The sequence below is a fragment of the Medicago sativa genome, chromosome 7 (assembly GCF_051527215.1).
Source record: "Medicago sativa cultivar Bolivia chromosome 7, Bolivia_mono, whole genome shotgun sequence".
NCBI lineage: Eukaryota > Viridiplantae > Streptophyta > Magnoliopsida > Fabales > Fabaceae > Medicago > Medicago sativa.
In genome coordinates, this window is record NC_140755.1 from 62,324,159 (window position 1) to 62,345,119 (window position 20,961).

The 20,961-nt window shown below is 36.4% G+C and overlaps 1 protein-coding gene across 1 annotated transcript; it reads left to right on the forward strand.

The window, feature by feature from the left end:
• Positions 1-10,885: 10,885 nt before the first annotated feature.
• Positions 10,886-12,274, forward strand: LOC146907458 (uncharacterized). The gene has a single exon (XM_085729110.1). The coding sequence runs from the start codon at positions 10,886-10,888 to the stop codon at positions 12,272-12,274; it is 1,389 nt and encodes a 462-aa protein (XP_085585236.1).
• The last annotated feature ends 8,687 nt before the right edge of the window (positions 12,275-20,961 follow it).

Genomic DNA, 20,961 nt, shown 5'->3' on the forward strand with positions numbered 1-20,961 from the left:
AAAATTTAATTTTCAAAATACAAAAAAAATCTGGATTTTTAAAAATTAAATTTAAAATTTGAAAATTTTCAAAAAGTAAATTTTGTATATTTATAAATTTGGAAAAAATCTGACCTTTTAAAAATCTGGATACAAAAAAGTAAATTTTAAAAAAATCTGACCTTTTTTTAAAATTTGTATCCAGATTTTTAAAAATTAAATTTTTTTCCAGAATTTTTTAAAAAAAATCTTACCTTTTTTTAAAATTTTGAAAATTTACTTTTTTTTGTATTTTGAAAATTAAATTCGAGAATTTAAAAAAAAAATCTGATTATATTTTCTGATTTTTTAAAGTTTTTTCGATTTTTTAAATTTTTTGGAAAAAACTGAATATTTTTATGATTTTTTGGGGTGCAAAATCAGAAAGGGGGAAAACTATGGGGTGCAATATCACTCGTTTGAAACAATGGGGTGCAAAATCGCAAAATTGGCAAAATATAGGGTGCAAAATCGCTCGTTTGAAACAATGGGGTGCAAAATCACACAATTGGCAAAATATAGGGGGCAAAAGTGCAATTAAGCCATAAAACAATTTAACTTTATTTTATCATTGCTATAGAAATAACATATACATAAGCACTTGCTTGTGCTATAAGCTGCAAATAAGTTGTTTATCAATACATGGCCTAAGAGTGATTATTTTGTTTTGTTTAAGGCCAATGATGGTTTTGAATATTTGTAAGAATTTTTTGCTTATTGGCATTGTTGATGTAGGGTTCACTTCTAGAAGTGTAAGTAGAAGCGGCCATGACATCAGCTCAACTAGCAGGAACTCATCATCCTCTATATCGGTCACTTCTCGAAGTGAGGGTAAAATCTCGCAATCATCCAACTTGAAAAGCTTCAGCTACAATGAGGTAAGAGCAGCCACGAGAAATTTCTGTTTGAACAGTGTCTTAAGCGAAGGTGGTTTTGGTTCAGTTTTTTAAAGGCTGCAATGAAGAGCATTCACATGGTGCAACCAAACCAGGAATGTGTATTACTGTTGTTGCGAAGAGACTTAACCAAGAGGGGCATCAGCGTCACAAAGAATGGTTGGTTAGTTTTGATTCTTCTCTGGATACTTGTTCGGTTTTCTTTTTTGTTTCAGTTGCATATTCCTTCTGCTTTAAATCTTAGTTTATTGTCTTCAAACAAAACTCTAGGCAATTGCAAGCTTTTTTAGATACTTTTTCACTTTGTTTTCCTTTGATCTTACTTTAACGGTTCACTTTTGGTGGACTTGACAATCATACTAAAGTTCAACCAATGTCTAATAGTTAATGTTCTTCATGTTTTTTGTCTTTTGGTTCAGGCTGAAATCAACTATCTCGGGCAACTTCAGCATCCTAATCTTATCAAATAGGATACTTCTTTGAGAATGAGCATCGGCTTCTGGTTTACAAGTTTATGCCGAAGGGAAGCATTGAGAATCATCTTTTCAGACGTTGTATCTTCTAAATCAGTTGGATTTATTAATTTTTTTATTCCTTCTCGATCGTTGCGAATTTTTTTCCATTACATCTTTAATGCAGGAGGTTCTTATTTTCGGCCATTCTCTTGGAGTTTGCGAATGAAAATAGCCCTGGGGATGCAAAAGGTCTTGCTTTTCCCATAGTAGAGATGACAGAACCTAAAGTCATATATCATGACTTCAGAAGCATGGAAATTACCAGCTTGTATTTCAGCAAAGTCCTTGAAGAGTGTATTCGGGATATTATCAGGTAAGTCTACCACAGCTATACGTTGCACCAGTCCAAAGCAACTTGTAAGAACATTTGCAAGCCTTGAATTGCAGATCGTTGGGATAAACTTTGAAGCTGTTCATCTCATAAATCTGAGCCTTACGACCCTAAAACATAGACAAACAATTATTAAATGTGTAAGTATAATAAAAATATGAAGTTAGAATGAAAGGATTGAGCACAACTTAAACATCCATTATGACCATTTGAATATGTTCTACCCCATTCTTGTTTCGAGCAGTCCATAGATTATCAATCCGAACAACAAACCTTCATGTTTCTTTGTAATCAGTAACCACTTTCAATGAGACGAATGGCATTGATAGATCATCATTTTGAAGTGCCATAATTCAAAATATATGACTTTTGGTGACTTATAAAATTTAAACTTTTAATTTGTAGGCATCAAAATCAATACGAATATATAAATGGAGTTTAAACATCAATATATCGATACTTTTGTAGACTTGTCGGTTTTTTAACTTACAGAAAAAAGATTTTTTTTAACTTATTTGTGACTTTTATAGACATCAAAATCTATGAAAACAAACGGAGTTTGCACATCAAAATCTATAATTTTGTAGATTTATCGGTTTTTTAACTTATAGAAAAAATATATTTTTTCACATATGGAAAAAACAGATTTCTTACTCTATACTTCAACATTTAGACTTCGTCCTTTTTACTTCAAAACTTCACTTACTTAAGTTGAAACTATAAAACAACACAATCATCAATCTTTAACAATTTATATATTGTGATGAACTTCATAATCTATACTTAAGAAATTGTTCTTAGTTTAACCATATCAAAATGCAAGCAAAGAATCAACCTAAAGCAGGAAAAAAAATAACATTTACAGCTAAAACAACTAAACAGTGAGATGAAGACTTACAAAGATTTCCTCGACAATTTCCTATACAGTGTTGGATGAAGAAGTGAGAGTTGCAGCTTCTCCTATCTTTTTGGAGACACAAGAAGGATGGACAATGTTTAGTATCTCCGTTCGTCGACGGACTCAATTGGAAGTGTCCGGTTCACCCTGATGTAGCTCTGGAACAACGATGACGTGACAACCATAAGGGACCAATCGAGTAAGACGCTTCCTTGGTTAGATCCGTCCAAGATATTCATGAAAGTTTGATTTCACCCAAGACCTACGAAGAAATCAGTGCTTGCATGGATAGATGATTGAAGACTTAAGTTTGGCTTATCCATAATCTTATATGTATTTTATTAAGTTGTTGAAGTATGTTGTTGAAATTGTTATATATGTTTAATGTATGTTGTTGTAAAACTTGATTTAATGCCATATTTTTAAAATTTTATGTGTTTTGGACACCTTCCGGATTAGATTAATATGAATTGCACCTAATCCTCCAAACTATAAGTTTTAACACAGTTTGACGTTACAAGAAAGGCTTGAACGATTTGTGGTCTGTTTAATTCTTTTTGGTCGGGTTGGCCATGTTAAATGTTTACTTTGACTGTAGTATAGTCTAGAAAGATTATGGCCATAAATAGTCTTGCATTCTTTGACACTTCATATTCATTCTTCACTTTTTATTCATTCTACAAGTTTCCTTCCTAATTTTTATTTGCGAGTGGGTTACGATGATACCGTGGTCAGTGGACCATTTATATTATCCATAAAATTGTTGTGCAATTTATGTGGGGATAGTATAATGGTCAGTTGAGATCTTTATATCAGTTATGATATGAATTCTAAGTTTAGATATTGTTCTTAGTTTATCAATATCAAAATGCAAGCAAGGAATCAACCCAAAGCAGGAAAAAAAATAACATTTGCAGCTTCTCCTATCTTCTCGTTGACGGATTTAGGGGTTAAATCTGATGCATTTGGTGGAAGCCATTGAAGAAGTGTGAAATGGAGAGAAGAATGGGCCTGATTTTTAAAAGAGGAGAAAATAATGGTTTTGGTTTTCTCCTAAAGAATGAGTTCGGTGAGGAAGTGAGGAGAGAAGAATGGTTTGATGAGTGTTTAGTTGTATTTTCCAGTTGTATTTGAAACACAACTCAATAGACAATAAGTATTTTGAAGTGAATTTTGTAATAGTTAGTGTAGTTGGATGTCAATATTTTTTTTTTTGGTAAAATGACAAAAGAAAAAGAAAAAAAAAAGAGAAAAAAAACCCTAAAAACAGGGTTCAGCCTGGGGCATCAAGCCTCAAGACTGACTTCAACTCCGATGAAGGAGCATGCCAAAAAGTCACACCTAATTTTGAAGAGCGCCCGAGCTTGGCCAAGAAATCTGCGCAATGGTTGCCCTCTCGAAGCACATGTTGGAAAGAAATGTTACGAATATGTTCCTTTAATTAACCACAACGCGCACAAATGAATGGGGTTTGGCACCAGTGATGAAAGCTATAATTAAAAAATACAGCATGAGCTTTAAACCACCAAAAGGATAATAATTTTACTTTTTCCAGGAGCTGCAATGGAGAATTATCTTTACCGCTAAAGATCATGTCGTTTCTTTCCTTCCAAATCACCCAAACACAAGCGAACAAAAACAAATGCATGAGGGAGCACCTAGAATTAGCACCACCAGAAAGAGCACCAAACTGATAAAAATGATCAGCAATATTATAATGATCCGCAGAATAAACACCAAGCCAATTTCGAACTAGTTGCCAAATCTGACCAAACAAGGGACAAGACAAAAAAAGATGATTCTCTGTTTCCTCAAAACCGCAACCTGCTATACACATCTGAGCCTCTGATGGGATAACGCCTCTACGATACAAATTTGTTTTAGTAGGCAAGCGACATCGAAACAGACGCCAAGAGAACACAGTAACCTTCAAAGGAATATCCTTCCTCCACAAAAGAGCCTCCGGGACACAAGCAACGGGGAGGGGTCGCGCAGTAAGGAGCATGTACGCCCCCTAACTGTGTACCCCTCAGCCGGGTCTGGAATCCACCGCCACATGTCATTACTGTCAACCTGTAAAACAACAGACAACAACAAATTCCTACACTCCACTAACAACTCCTCCTCCCAAACCCACAGTCTCCGCCGCCACTTCCAAGCCTCATCCCCTACCTCCCAATCCCTAGCAAACATTTGCGCCACAGTACACAATTTATCATCACATAAATCATATAACCTACGAAAACGGACGCTAAGGGGAACATCTCCAACCCACCTATCTAACCAAAACAAAATGTTAGTACCATTACCGACCTGAAGCCGTAAGTTATCGGGAAACCACGACCCAAACGCACCTCCACCATCCCTAATACCAACAATATCCTTCGACCACACAGATCCCTCAGTCCCCCCATCTGATAACCGACCCCTCTCTTGGCCGTACGAGCGGCCAAAATTCTAAACCACAATCCGTCTCTGTCCACCAGCATCCTCCAACACCATTTCCCCAACAAAGCCAAACTAAACTCTCTAATACTCCTTACCCCCAAACCGCCAACCTCCTTATCCATACAAATGGACTCCCAAGGAATCCAAGATATTTTCCTATTTTCCTCACTCCCACCTAAAAAAAACGAAGTAAAAGAGAATCAATAGAAGCAATAATACCCGAGGGAGCTTTGAAGAAGGAAAGAGCATAGACAGGAAAATAAATAAATAAATCAAATGACCACTTTACAATTTTTGCTTTTGTTATTTTTAATAGCATTTAAAATTATTAGTAAATGCCATTATTAATACTAGCGTTTAGACTAGTATTCCGTATCCGTATTTCCGTTCTTCTTATTACACTACATATAAATTACATTAGTTTTTATAAAATTTTGATTAAAATTAATTTAATTTGGTTAAAAATATAATAAATATTTTACAATTTTATTACTTCAAAATAAAAAATATTTTACACTTTTATATTTTACTTATCTTTTTCAATGATACTAACGATATAACAAATATAATATTTTTAAGAAAACAAAGTCAGCCCATAACAATCTACTATTTTTATATATGGTATAGATTATGATTTTAGATGATAAATTTTGGTTTTAAAGTGACGATTCTTTGGCCAAAGCAAAGAAAGTACTCATTTGGTTTTTTTAAATATCGCAAATTTTACCATAAAAGAATAGAGTTAATAATCCTCTCCAAACGGTAGGTTTTTTTCCCCCGAGAAATTACCAATAATATCCACAAATAAATTAAACAATTATAAGGCTTTCTTGAACAATACTAGTTTTAGTTGTCATCTCCAAAAAATTATTTGACTTGGACCCTATTTAGATTGATTTATTTGAGTTTATATTTATGACATAATCATAAAGGCTTACAGAAACATTAATTAGTGACAATTCATAAGCTCTTTAAGATATCTTATGAAAACTAATTAAATTTGTTCTTTACTTTGATTGTGCATTTACTTTACGAGCAATGATACATGGACATCCCCATGTGACATATCCCCATTATACACCTTTTATGTGGTTTTTTTATTAATTAATTTGGGGGCAATTTTGTCAAACAACAAAAGGTCAGGGGCAATTTTGTAAGACACACAATCCTCCCTTCTGCTCTTCGTACTCCTTCCCTTGTCCTTCTCACCGCCTTCTCTCTCCGCCAATGGCCCTCTTCCGACATCGACGGCGAAGGCAACGTCCTTCCTCCCATTCCAACGCCACCCTCAACGCCAGCGCAAAAAGAAATTCATCCTGAAAACTAAAGAAAATCAGATCTTCAACTTGTAATCTCCAGATTTTCTGTCACGTAGGTTTCGCAACCTCTAGCCATGGCTAGAATTCGATGTGGCCACAGAGGACGCTGGAGTGACAGAGAGAAGCAACAGAGCAAAATGGCGATGAAGATAGATCTGACGATAGCGAGAGACCGAAGACCACGAGAGTGATAGAGATCGAAGACGGCGAGAAGAGAGGTGGTGGTCGTAGCGGCGAGGAGAGGCCATCTGAGAGGGAGAAGAAAGGGTGACCGAAGTGAGAGAAAGAGGGGTTCGTTGAGAGAGAAAGAAAAACAATTATTTGTTTTTTGTTTCTTTTTATTTTATTTTTGGGATGAAAATGAATAGACAAAAAAATTGCCAACTAGAAGTGGTGTAAAGGCGTGTACACATTAGGAATGGTCTACGTATCTTTTTCCTTACTTTACATATAGTTGCTTGAACCATTTGGTTATTAATTCTCTTTGATATTTGCTTCACACACGTAAGTTTTTTGGTGTGATTTGAGATTGAATTCACAACACTTCAACCATGAAATAACTAACTATGCTAGAGTTGTTGATGTGTCACACTATGTGACATTAGAGATGTCAAAACGGACCATCCTCCTCGTTTATGGACGGCTTAACGGGTTTCAGGCTATTTAAGACCATGCTATTTAGCCATAATGAATAGCGAACTATTTAGGGTCATGCTAAAAAACCATGAATACATTCCTTCTAGAATTTTAAGGCCTAAACCCTATTGTCATACCCCAATTTTTGATCTAAGGATCCTACATTCACGCACCGACACGCGTCACACGACCCTAATCGATCCGACGTTTCAGTCAGAAATTTGGCAGGGAGGTATTTTAAAATACCTCATATTTTGTCCGAGTCGGGCCCATTTTCCCTTTTTATTTTAATTTCCATCTTTTATTTAAGTTTTTTTTATTAACTTTAATTTATTTGAGTCTTTAATTAATTTTAATTTATTTTAGTCATATCATGTATGTTTCATTTTTGAGTCTTTATCTGCTTTTATTTTCATTTTTTTCTCCTTTGTTCATATCCAAAAATTAGTAAAAAAAGAGTCCTGATCAATTCGTCCAAATCCATCCGCAACAGATTTTGCTCTTCCTCCTCCTCAAGCCACAAACTTTCTGCTATTTTTTAACAAACCCTAAGTCTGGAATCCAGTACTATAAAAGCTACCTGCAGAACACAATCAAAAGGGGATCGCACAAAAATCACACGCGAATTCATCAAAAGAAACGCACAAACCCAGCGATCAATTTTTCATAACCTTCAAATCTCACAACATGTACACGTACAGATACGCATAGAAGCTCATCGACATCACGGCAACAATTCCTCAAAACCGCACAAAAGCCATCGCACCAATCAACAACAAACCAACACAATTTCAATCGACCTCAATTCATAAACCTGTACGTCATAATTCCAAAACCAAAGTCACCAAACAGCTATCAGATGTTACCGTTTCCTCAAGCATCAAATATCATCATAAATTCGTAGCTTTCCAAAACCGAGCCATAACCTCAATAACCAATACTCACGACACAACAATTCTCGCAAACTCAGACCATCACGGCCGCACATCAGTACAACAGCGCCGAATCCGAGTCGTAGCAGCACCGTCCACGAATCAAACCGGTACACAAATCGGCCGTCAATCTCAAATTCGAACCGGATTCGCGAACAAAGACCAAAAGGGTATATCATTTTTTCGTTTTTCATTGTTGTAGATATAGGGTATGTTGATATAGTTTAGGGAATGTTGATTTGAATTTCGTAATTAAGAGTAGGAGTAGAAGAAAGAAAGATTAAAAAAAAATTAAAAAAAACTAGGGTTCCGTCGCGGTGGTGCCGCCGCACCGGCCGGCAAGCCACCGCCGGAACCCATCTAACCTTCATCGGTTTCTGGTAAAAGAAGAACACTTCACGTGTTCATGGAGAGAGGGAAGAGAGCGCTGCTCTCAAAGAAGTGAAGAAAGAGAAAAATCATGAAAAATGTGAAGAAATGGGTCTTACACCCTTTTATACATTCTTTTGAACCGGTTCGGTTCTCCTGGAACCGACCCAGGCTTGAACCGAACCGGTCTAACCCAACCCAGCTTCTCAGCTTTCTAAGTCCAATTCCCATTTCTAACTACTACACCCCCCAGAACACTGACCGCACCCCCCTTTTTTACATTTTTTTAATTTCTATTCCTTCATGCATTTTGAACTCTCTTGCATTTTTTTATCATGTCTCGTGCGTCTTATTATTATCATATTTATTAGATTAGGTAGCATATTCATCGTTCATCTATCCATTGCATGTTCGTTTATTTATTACGTCATTCATTTTTATCATATAGAATTTAGTTTGCACATTAGATTTGAATGTAAATAATTCATGCATTTTTAGTCTAGTTTATCATGCATTTTAATATAATTTTATATCATTGCTTGGAATTAGAATGTATAAATTAGGCGTTATGTAACTTCTTTACTTCTTTTCATCTTGTATAGAATCTAGAATGTAAATATAGGTTCAATGTATTTTATTTATTTTTGCAGACCCTAGAATGTATTAATAGGTTTTTTTGTAATAGTTTAGGTCCATGTGTGCGTGTGTGCGTGTATGCCTTTCTTTATGTTGCTAGATTAGGTAAAAAGGTCCTTATGGTGGTCCAACGCCACCATGAGGTACTTACGCTTTACTTTTATGCTCCGTTAGTTTATATTCAATTATTCAAAAACAACAAAAACATGCAGATATCCAAAAAAAATCACAAAAATATTTTCTTAAATAAACCTTGATCCTAAATCAAATGACGTCTTTTTTATTTTCTTTTCTTAATCAAATATCAATCAATTTAAACTTATTTTGAGTCTATTTTCTTTCAAATTAAAAAATACAAACAAATTCCATTTTGCCACTTGGCTTTTATTTTAAAACATTTTTCAAAACTAATAAAAAACACAAGAACAAATCAAACGTCAATTTCTACCACAAACTACGTGATTTTGATCCCTCACGGGTACGTAGGCAGAGGACTTTGTTCTTCCAAATCAATAAAATGTAGATAATTAGGTCCTCCTTTTCTTTTATCATTTCAAAAATCCTTTTTCAAAAACAAGCAAGTTTATAGCACATTATTTAGATAAAACCAAGAGGTTCCCGTATAGTACTACGGACATAAAGGGTGCTAACACCTTCCCTTTATGTAACTAACCCCCGAACCCTAAATCTTTTCAAAATGGGGTGTTTGAACTTTTTTCCCCTTTTTCTTAAAAATTAAATGTTCGGTCGTGAAATAAAATAGTGAGTCAAAAGCTAATCAAATAGCCTTGATCTCCAAAAAATGACGCGACAGAAATGGCGACTTCACTGGGGACCCCCTAAGAGGGTTGAGCCTAACTTTGCTTTATCTAAATTTTTGTGCTATAACTTGCTTAAAAAAAACAAAAAAATAAAAGATGGAAATATCTGTATATATGTTCTCCCTTCTTCCTTCCTTCTTCTAACGTGAGTGGTGAGATAAGTCCTACACCCGGACTTGAGGGAAATTAAGATAGGACCGGGTGTAATCATAGTTTCCATGCCAAGAGTACTCTTCGGTATTGGTACATGTGATAACCCACTCAATGGAGGGATCTTGGAGGTATACTTTTGCTGTCGTGAGTACTCGTGTATGGCATGTTACTTTCAAGTGATCGTCGAAGTTGAGAACTTTTAGTCACCTTTAACCCATCTTGGCCTTTTAGGACGTAGTGCGGTGGCTAGTCGAGAGTACTCTCGTATTGGTTGACACGCGATACTACACCCAAACGAGACTAACCTACAAATATTGTTGGAACGAGAGTACTCTCGTCACCTAACAAATATTCGGAAGTGGTTGAAAACTGTGGGAACTTGATAGAACCCTTGTTACATGTACAAATGGAAACCTTAGTCCTTACCAATGGCGTTTTTACCCTTGACTCCAACATGTGGACTTAACCTTACCACCATGTATTCTATGTACTTTGAGCATAAACATGCATACATGCATTCATTCATAAAAACTTTTTCTCATCAAAACATCGAAGGACTCAGGCAAAACTTTGTAAACATCAGAGGTGTGGGCCTTTTAAAGTGGAATACAATTTCAAAAGTCTTAACTAGAACTTAGCTTTCTTAGGGACTTTGTCCTTGGCTTTGCTCTTGTTCTTAAAAAAGGGAACTGTTTTCAATATTTCAAATTATCAAATGAAACAATATTCCTTATGATGTTTACAATTACTTTGACAAGTCCTTCGAAAAATGTGTCTATTTTTGCATAAGCATCTTGCATCATGTTTGCATTTCATAGTCTCAATTCTGAGTCTCACAAATTTTCCTTCTCCATGAAAGGTCAACCCATCTCAAAAAAAAGTCATGGCGTCCTCGAGCAATCATAAAGAAAAGATGGATTTTCTCGAGCAAGAAAATCAATTGCTCCGGGAGGAAATAGCAGCCATACAGACTAAGATGGACGAAATGACTGAATTGATGAAGACACTGACGGTCGCTCAAGCACGAGCACCTCCTCCTCCTACTACTACCAGGACTCTAGCCAAAACTGTTTCTACTGGCCCTGAATGGACGTTTTGTGCCGATACTCTGGAGTACTCTACACCGCAACGTTCCGTGCCTTGGTTCCCGCCTCTTACTGCTGGCGAAATACTCTGTCCCATTGCTTGTGAAGCTCAGATGCCTACTTATCAACGTGCAACTCATGTTCCTCAGCAAGTTGCGACATTTCCTCCAGCTACCGTGACCTACTCAGCACCTGATGTTCATACTATCCTACAAGAAGAGGAACCCATCTTCCATTCTGGGGGTGTGGGGGCCTATGATAGGGTTGATGACCTACAAGAGAAGTATGATGAGATGCAGCGAGATATGAGAGCCCTCCATGGGAAGAAAGTGTTTGGGAAGACTGCTTACGATCTCTGTTTGGTGCCGAACATCCAGATACCCCACAACTTCAAGGTCCCAGATTTCGAGAAGTATAAAGGGAACTCCTGTCCTGAGGAACATCTAACAATGTATGTGAGAAGAATGTCTGTCTATTCCAACGATGATCCGGTCCTTATCTATTTCTTTCAAGAGAGTTTGGCTAGTCCTACTTCAAAGTGGTATATGAATATAGACAAAACAAGGATTCAAACTTTCCGTGATCTGTGTGATGCATTTGTAGAACAATACAGCTACAATGTGGATATGGCCCCAGACCGAAGCGATCTTCAGGCTATGACTCAGGGAGACAAAGAAACTTTCAAGGAGTATGCTCAGCGGTGGAGAAATATCGCTGCCCAAGTCAGCCCACGTGTAGAAGGGAAGGAGATGACCAAACTTTTCTTAAAGACTCTCAATCAGTTCTATTACGTGAATATGGTCGGAAGTACGCCCAAGGACTTTGCTGAGATGGTTGCTATAGGTGTACAGTTGGAAGAAGGAGTCCGAGAAGGACGATTGATCAATGAAGGTGTCCCCGCTGGCAGTTCAAAGGAGAAAGACCAGGGAGTGAATATGGTGAAAGGTCAGCAAGTCGATCCACATCGCCAGGCTCAAAAAACGCCGCAGTATGACTCGATTCCTATAAAATATGCGGTTTTGCTTCCACAGTTGCTCGAAAGGAATCTAGTCCAGACCAAGGCGCCTCCTCCGGTACCAACAAGATTGCCATCATGGTATAGACCTGACCTTTTCTGTACCTTCCATCAAGGGGCACCTGGCCATGATATTGAACATTGTAATGCAATGAAGAAGGCAGTTCAGTATTTGATCCGGACCAACCGCCTGACCTTCTAAGACTTAACACAAGGAGTGGTTAACTATAATTGGGCCGCTGTCGACGTTCCTTCCGCTGTTTTTTTGTTCAAATAATGTTTGTTTGTTGCTTTTCTCTTTTCAAAAAAATATCCTTTCGTCCCGCCCGAGATGGAAGTGAACTTGTGTAGGGCTTTTGCTTCATATATTTTCCATCGTTAATAAAGAGGTCGTTTTGATCCCGACTTTCATTTTATCTTGTGCTTTTTTTTGGAAAAATGGTAATACAAAAAACCAAAAAATATAATCATTCTCAAATATCTGCATAATCATAACTTACACTTGTCAAAATCAATAATCAAATCATGCATTAATCAACCCGTTGAACACGTTAACCATGTACTCTCTTCCAACTTTAAGTTCCCTGTGTCCGAAGTTGAAGAAGGGAATGAAGAGACTCCCGACGAGATCTCTCACATACTGGGGCATCTTAGCCATCGAAGCTGCAAACAAAATATCAAGGAGATTATCCAGAAGATGACATTCAATTACAAAGACTGGCTCGGGGTGCTACCATTCGCTATGCTCAGATATCGTACTTCAGTACACATTTCAACAGGGGCAACCCCCCCTCCTTCCCCAATATGCAACATGGAGGTCGTGCTTTCCGTGAAGGTCGAAGTCCCGTTAATAGGAGTTCTGCTAAAGTCCAAGCTTAATTGAATTTAAATGCATGACGACCTTTGTACAAATATATCAAAAGAGGTTTGAAACAAGCTTCTAACAAGAAGGCTCGTCCCCGTGAATTCAAGAAAGAGACTTTGTGCCCAACTTTGTACTACTTTCCAACCAGACTCCAGGGGCAAGTGGACGCCTAATTATGAAGACTTGTGAGCAATGACTCTTACAATCATGGATGGTGACAAACTCACATGTTCTAAGAATGTCGGTGCAGTCAAGAAATACTCTGTCAAAAATAACAGCTCGATAGGTCGCAAATCTTAAAAAGTGGCCTAGGCAAAAATGAGCGTCTCGGTGGACTGAAAACCTGAAAGGGCGGTCCAGGCAAAAATTAGAGACAAAAAAAATGATGATTGTCCTGATAGATTGAAAACCCGAAAGGGCGATCTATGCAAAAGTTAAGGATCAAAAGACAAAGTAACTGCATCTGGTCAGGTACAATCCACTTGGGGCATACCTGTTGTCAAAGAACCACCGATCCGAAGCATGAGGCGCATCTGCTATCAAAGAACCTCCGATGCATCTGCAGACCAAAGACTCGGAACTGGGACATTCAAAGTTGTCAGGGAGTATAACAGTTATATGTGTTCAATGTACCTTCCCATATATTTACCATTTTCCAAATTTTTCAAAGATCCGTGGAGCCATGCCATTGGTAGGCCACCACTCAATTCATCAAATTCGAGCATGTGCCCATTTATTTGGAACTCTCATTTATTCTATTTGCAAAATTTCTTCTATATTTGATGGCAATACTTGAAGCGAAAATTTTCAAAATAAAAAAACCTTTTTTTACATCTGTTGAAAAGTGTGAACAACAAACGCACTCTCTTTAAACTTGTGAGTAGTCGAAGCGTACATCAGCATCCGCCTCAAGAACGGCTACATTCCGGAAGAGAAACATGTCTAAACACAATGGAGGGGACCTCTGCTTCAAGCAAGATGCTTTCACAGTCAAAAAAATATATACAAAAAATGATACAAAAAATCCATGTTCGCTAAGTCGAAAAACCTGAAAAGGCGGCTTAGGCAATAGAGAGCGTCCCGGTGGACTGAAAACCCGAAAGGGCGGTCCAGGCAAAAATTAGGGGCACAAAAAAGGAATATACTCCCGGTGGACTGAAAACCCGAAAGGGCGGTCCAGGCAAAAATTAGGGGCACAAAAAGGAATATACTCCCGGTGGACTGAAAACCCGAAAGGGCAGGCAAAAGTTAGGGATTTTCAAAGAAAAATACAAAAATGACTGTCGAAGCATGACAAGGGAAAAGCATTCCGCGCTGATTTACAAATGGCGACTTCTTCCAGGCTGTTGGTTAAACAATGGGCTTTCTCCCCAAGATTCATCGGTTGTTGTTCATCAAATGGAACCTTGTGCCGGGTTTTACACCGTCAACGGCTTGATTTGTTCGCAATAACATCGTCTCCAAGGAAGTTTGCCGAGTGTTTGTACTGCGATGTCAGTCCGACTCCCATCTTACCTGTCTTGTCTTGTTTCATCAAGTCATCTGTCATATACAGTCGTACAAGTTACATCCATACATTCATACATCCATTTATACAATCGTACATTCATACAGTAATACTTTCACACATTCATACACTCATGCCTACACAACATATACACAACATCAATTCATACATGATTGCATTAATCACCAAAATCTTGTTTCGGTTGTGTCTCTTCAATTCGATCTTCACTTATCATTGCGTCAATCAGCAAATTTCTACAAATGAACATCTTGCATTTACCTTCTTATCATCAAAAGTGTCATCCCCAGTGTGTCTGGTCCAGAGATGTCACTCATTATAAGCCCGGTGGATTCCGGCGAACTCTTACAAAGCCCGGTGGATTTCGGCGAACTCTTACAAAGCCCAGTGGATTCTGGCAAACTTTCATCAAAAAGCCGAGTGGATTCTCACAAAAAAGCCGAGTGGATTCTCGCGAAAGCCGAGTGGATTCTCGCAAAACTCTTATGAAGCCCAGTGGATTCTGGCCAACTTTTTTCAAAAGCCGAGTGGATTCTCGCATATGTTTATCAAGCCGAGTGGATTCTCGCAAAAGCCCAGTGGATTCTGGCAAACTTTTATCAAAAGCCGAGTGGATTCTCGCAAAAGCCGAGTGGATTCTCGCAAAAGCCCAGTGGATTCTGGCAAACTTTTATCAAAAGCCGAGTGGATTCTCGCAAAAGCCGAGTGGATTTTCGCAAAAGCCGAGTGGATTCTCGCAAATGTTTATCTTGTTACAAGCTGTCAGTCCCAAAACAACAGACCGCTTGAGTTTCCCTTGTTTCAAGCTGCCGGTCCTAAACAATGGACCGCTTGAGTCTACTTTTTGCTTTGTTTCAAGCTGCTAGTCCCAAACAACGGACCGCTTGAGTTTACCTTTTCATCATGTTCCAAACGGTCAGTTCCCACCAAGGAACAGTCTGAAATCACATTTTATTTCTTCGAAGGTGTCATCCCCAGTTTAGCTGTTCCAGAGACGTCGCTAATCAATTTCAAGTGGCTAGTTCCGACAAAAGGACAACTTGAGTCTACCCTCAGTCAATTTCAAGTGGCTAGTTTCGACAAAAGGACAACTTGAGTCAAGTCAATCAATTTCAAGTGGCTAGTTCCGACAAAGGAGAACTTGAACCCTTCAAAAAAGTGTCATCCCCAGCGTTAGTTGTTCCAGAGATGTGCTAAAAAAAAATTTCTTCACACAACTGTCAATACGGTAGTAGACAATCATTTTCCCCAGTGAAACTACATTCCCTCTAGCAGAGTCGGACCCCATTCTTCAACGAATTTGGGTATCCCGTCGTTGTTTCTCGTCTCAGTCAAGTCAACTTTGTCGTCCCGCATTCATACAATCATTTCACGAGCATTCATAGCATCTTAGGTCCAAAATTGGTGTACTTTGTATTTAAGTCTCTTCGCTCCGATCGAATTAAAGATTCCATCTTCAAATCTTCGGACGAAGAAACTTAAATAGGGGCATCTATCATACCCCAATTTTTGACCTAAGGATCCTACATTCACGCACCGACACGCGTCACACGACCCTAATCGATCCGACGTTTCAGTCAGAAATTTGGCAGGGAGGTATTTTAAAATACCTCATATTTTGTCCGAGTCGGGCCCCTTTTCCCTTTTTATTTTAATTTCCATCTTTTATTTAAGTTTTTTTTTATTAACTTTAATTTATTTGAGTCTTTAATTAATTTTAATTTATTTTAGTCATATCATGTATGTTTCGTTTTTGAGTCTTTATCTTCTTTTATTTTCATTTTTTTCTCCTTTGTTCATATCCAAAAATTAGTAAAAAAAGAGTCCTGATCAATTCGTCCAAATCCATCCGCAACAGATTTTGCTCTTCCTCCTCCTCCTCAAGCCACAAACTTTCTGCTATTTTTTAACAAACCCTAAGTCTGGAATCCAGTACTATAAAAGCTACCTGCATAACACAATCAAAAGGGGATCGCACAAAAATCACACGCGAATTCATCAAAAGAAACGCACAAACCCAGCGATCAATTTTTCATAACCTCCAAATCTCACAACATGTACACGTACAGATATGCATAGAAGCTCATCGACATCACGGCAACAATTCCTCAAAACCGCACAAAAGCCATCGCACCAATCAACAACAAACCAACACAATTTCAATCGACCTCAATTCATAAACATGTACGTCATAATTCCAAAACCAAAGTCACCAAACAGCTATCAGATGTTACCGTTTCCTCAAGCATCAAATATCATCATAAATCCGTAGCTTTCCAAAACCGAGCCATAACCTCAATAACCAATACTCACGACACAACAATTCTCGCAAACTCAGACCATCACGGCCGCACATCAGTACAACAGCGCCGAATCCGAGTCGTAGCAGCACCGTCCACGAATCAAACCGGTACACAAATCGGCCGTCAATCTCAAATTCGAACCGGATTCGCGAACAAAGACCAAAAGGGTATATCATTTTTTCGTTTTTCATTTTTGTAGATATAGGGTATGTTGATATAGTTTAGGGAATGTTGATTTGAATTTCGTAATTAAGAGTAGGAGTAGAAGAAAGAAAGATTAAAAAAAATTAAAAAAAACTAGGGTTCCGTCGCGGTGGTGCCGCCGCACCGGCCGGCAAGCCACCGCCGGAACCCATCTAACCTTCATCGGTTTCTGGCAAAAGAAGAACACTTCACGTGTTCATGGAGAGAGGGAAGAGAGCGCTGCTCTCAAAGAAGTGAAGAAAGAGAAAAATCATGAAAAATGTGAAGAAATGGGTCTTACACCCTTTTATACATTCTTTTGAACCGGTTCGGTTCTCCTGGAACCGACCCAAGCTTGAACCGAACCGGTTCTACCCAACCCAGCTTCTCAGCTTTCTAAGCCTAATTCCCATTTCTAACTACTACACCCCCCAGAACACTGACCGCACCCCCCTTTTTTACATTTTTTTAATTTCTATTCCTTCATGCATTTTGAACTCTCTTGCATTTTTTTTATCATGTCTCTTGCGTCTTATTATTATCATATTTATTAGATCAGGTAGCATATTCATCGTTCATCTATCCATTGCATGTTCGTTTATTTGTTACGTCATTCATTTTTATCATATAGAATTTAGTTTGCACATTAGATTTGAATGTAAATAATTCATGCATTTTTAGTCTAGTTTATCATGCATTTTAATTTAATTTTATATCATTGCTTGGAATTAGAATGTATAAATTAGGCGTTATGTAACTTCTTTACTTCTTTTCGTCTTGTATAGAATCTAGAATGTAAATATAGGTTCAATGTATTTTATTTATTTTCGCAGACCCTGGAATGTATTAATAGGTTTTTTTGTAATAGTTTAGGTCCATGTGTGCGTGTGTGCGTGTATGCCTTTCTTTATGTTGCTAGATTAGGTAAAAGGTCCTTATGGTGGTCCAACGCCACCATGAGGTACTTACGCTTTACTTTTATGCTCCGTTAGTTTATATTCAATTATTCAAAAACAACAAAAACATGCAGATATCCAAAAAAAATCACAAAAATATTTTCTTAAATAAACCTTGATCCTAAATCAAGTGACGTCTTTTTTATTTTCTTTTCTTAATCAAATATCAATCAATTTAAACTTATTTTGAGTCTATTTTCTTTCAAATTAAAAAATACAAACAAATTCCATTTTGCCACTTGGCTTTTATTTTAAAACATTTTTCAAAACTAATAAAAAACACAAGAACAAATCAAACGTCAATTTCTACCACGAACTACGTGATTTTGATCCCTCACGGGTACGTAGGCAGAGGACTTTGTTCTTCCAAATCAATAAAATGTAGATAATTAGGTCCTCCTTTTCTTTTATCATTTCAAAAATCCTTTTTCAAAAACAAGCAAGTTTATAGCACATTATTTAGATAAAACCAAGAGGTTCCCGTAGAGTACTACGGACATAAAGGGTGCTAACACCTTCCCTTTATGTAACTAACCCCCGAACTCTAAATCTTTTCAAAATGGGGTGTTTGAACTTTTTTCCCCTTTTTCTTAAAAATTAAATGTTCGGTCGTGAAATAAAATAGTGAGTCAAAAGCTAATCAAATAGCCTTGATCTCCGAAAAATGACGCGACACCTATGTTTTATTCGGGTTTGCGGGTCGGCCAAAATAGAATAGCCCATTTAGCCGGCTCTGTGTGACATGCGACTTCTCCTAGTTGATGTCATGTCACACATCTAAACGCAAGTTTCATAGTTTTTTTAGGGTTAAATATGTTTTTGATCCATATAAAATTGGGAGCTTTTAAGTTTAGTCCTTACTTAATTTTAATAGCATTTTTAGTCCCTACAAAAAGAAATTATATGTAATTTTAGTCCCTGTTAAAACAAAATTTGTTTAATTATCCTTAAACTATGAAATTTTTTAATGATTTTTCGGACACACTTTTAGAACATTATAAAAGGTTCATTATCTAAAATTTATAATTTTTTAACATGAGATGAATTAAATATGAATTTTTTTAAACGACAAAAGTTCAGGATACAAGTAACAAAAATTTGGATGTAGAAATAAAATTTTGAACTAATTTTTTGCGGAGGTATTTTTAGTAATGTTTTAACACGTCTACAAAAATTTGTTCAAAAATTCAAGAATTTAAGCATAGATAAACAATTTTGGATTTAGAATGGACTAAAACTGAGTGTAGAAATTTTTCATATGGACTAAAAAAAACTATTAAAATTAAGTAAGGACTAAACTTAAAAAGTTCTAATTTTATAGGGATCAAAAACATATTTAACCATTTTTTTATAAATCAAATCTATTATAAATGAATACAAGGGATACTCTAACCAATTTACAAACAATACTCAAACACTGAACATATATGCTACATAATGTACACCAATTAGCGAACAATAGATCACAATTTTCGTTTTTAAAGCTAACAAACCACGACCAGAATAATTGCTGGCCAAATTAGAATTTTCACCTTCTTAACTTTCTTTCCTTTGATCAATTTGCTGAACTTAAGCATATGTATCACACTATCATTTTCATTTTCATTTAATTCCTCTAAAGCACAACACACATTCAACTCCATGTGCAACTTGTATATAGCCCCACTCTTGAGAGAGTGCTTCATTCATATAGTTAAAAGGTTCAATTTTATTCGCAGACTCGTCATCAGTATTAATTGGTCGAATGAAGTTTAATCATCGATATAAAATAAAATGATATAAAAGAAATCACGATGCAATGTGGTGTGATGTCTTTCCTTCGAAAATTAAAGTTGACATATTACTTCTGGAATTTCTTGACCAAAATCTGTGTTTTATCCGCAAGTTTTTCTTCTTTAATTTAGCACTTTAGAGGGTCTATTTTCAAACTTCACCCAAATTATATAGCTAGTTGAGGAATATTTTTTTCTTTAACAATGAAGGTTAATTATGAAGAATTTAAAATTATAAATGTGTTTTTATCTTTACTGAGACTATTTCTTCTTCTTTAAAATTAGAAGTCCGTAATATGTGTTTCAATCATAACAAGTGTTAACAGGTTCTTTCATGTTAGTAAGGAAAATGGGTTTTTTTGATATATAGATGACACAATAATTTTTTATTTTGATTTTAGTTTTGCCGCATGGTTGTAAACATTGACAGGATGGGAAGAGTATAATCTTTATGAAACTTTTGATTTGATTAAAAATACATTGTTTTAATCAAGACTATATGTATGAGTGACTTTGATACATTATTGCAAAATAAATAGAAATGGTGAATTAAAAGATTTTGTGTTGAAATGATTCAGAAACTTGATTCTTCGATTTGAATGAGCAATCAAAAGTTGGTCATTTGCTTGTAGACTTGTTAGAAAGAAATCTCTCAAATCAAAACCGAGATTGATATAAGGAGATACTTCGTTCTCTCATATTCACCAAATACATAGTTATGAAACTTTACAAACTTCAATTGATAGAAGGAGATTATTTTACCTTCTTTAAAAAAAAAAAAAGGAGACTATTTTGCTGACAAAAATAAATCTCCACAACAACTTGGAAGAAAAAGAAAAAGATTAACATTTATTTGGACACCTTGAGAGAATTTGAATTGCTCAACTACTCTGCAACACTTACTTTTGAAGTGTCTATATATATTTGAAGTGCTCATTTTTGCAAATTGTCATAAACATTTGCAATATGTTAAAATGAACATGTCAAAATCTATAGTCTAATAACACTTTTCTAATGTCGATGAGCAGTTAAACAGTTCCAATTTTGTCAAAGTTCTTAAGTATAGCCTCTTCTTTATTTTTATTTTCTTTATGTCGTAATGCACATATATAATGTCAGCAAAATAGTCTCCTTCCATCAATTGAATTTTTAGAAGTTTAAAATAATTATATATTGTGTGAATGTCAAAGAGAAAAGTATTTCATAATATATAATTGAGGGTTTGATTTGGAGAGTTTCTCTTTGTCAAGCCTACAGTTATGGGAGGAAATGACTAGCTTTTAAT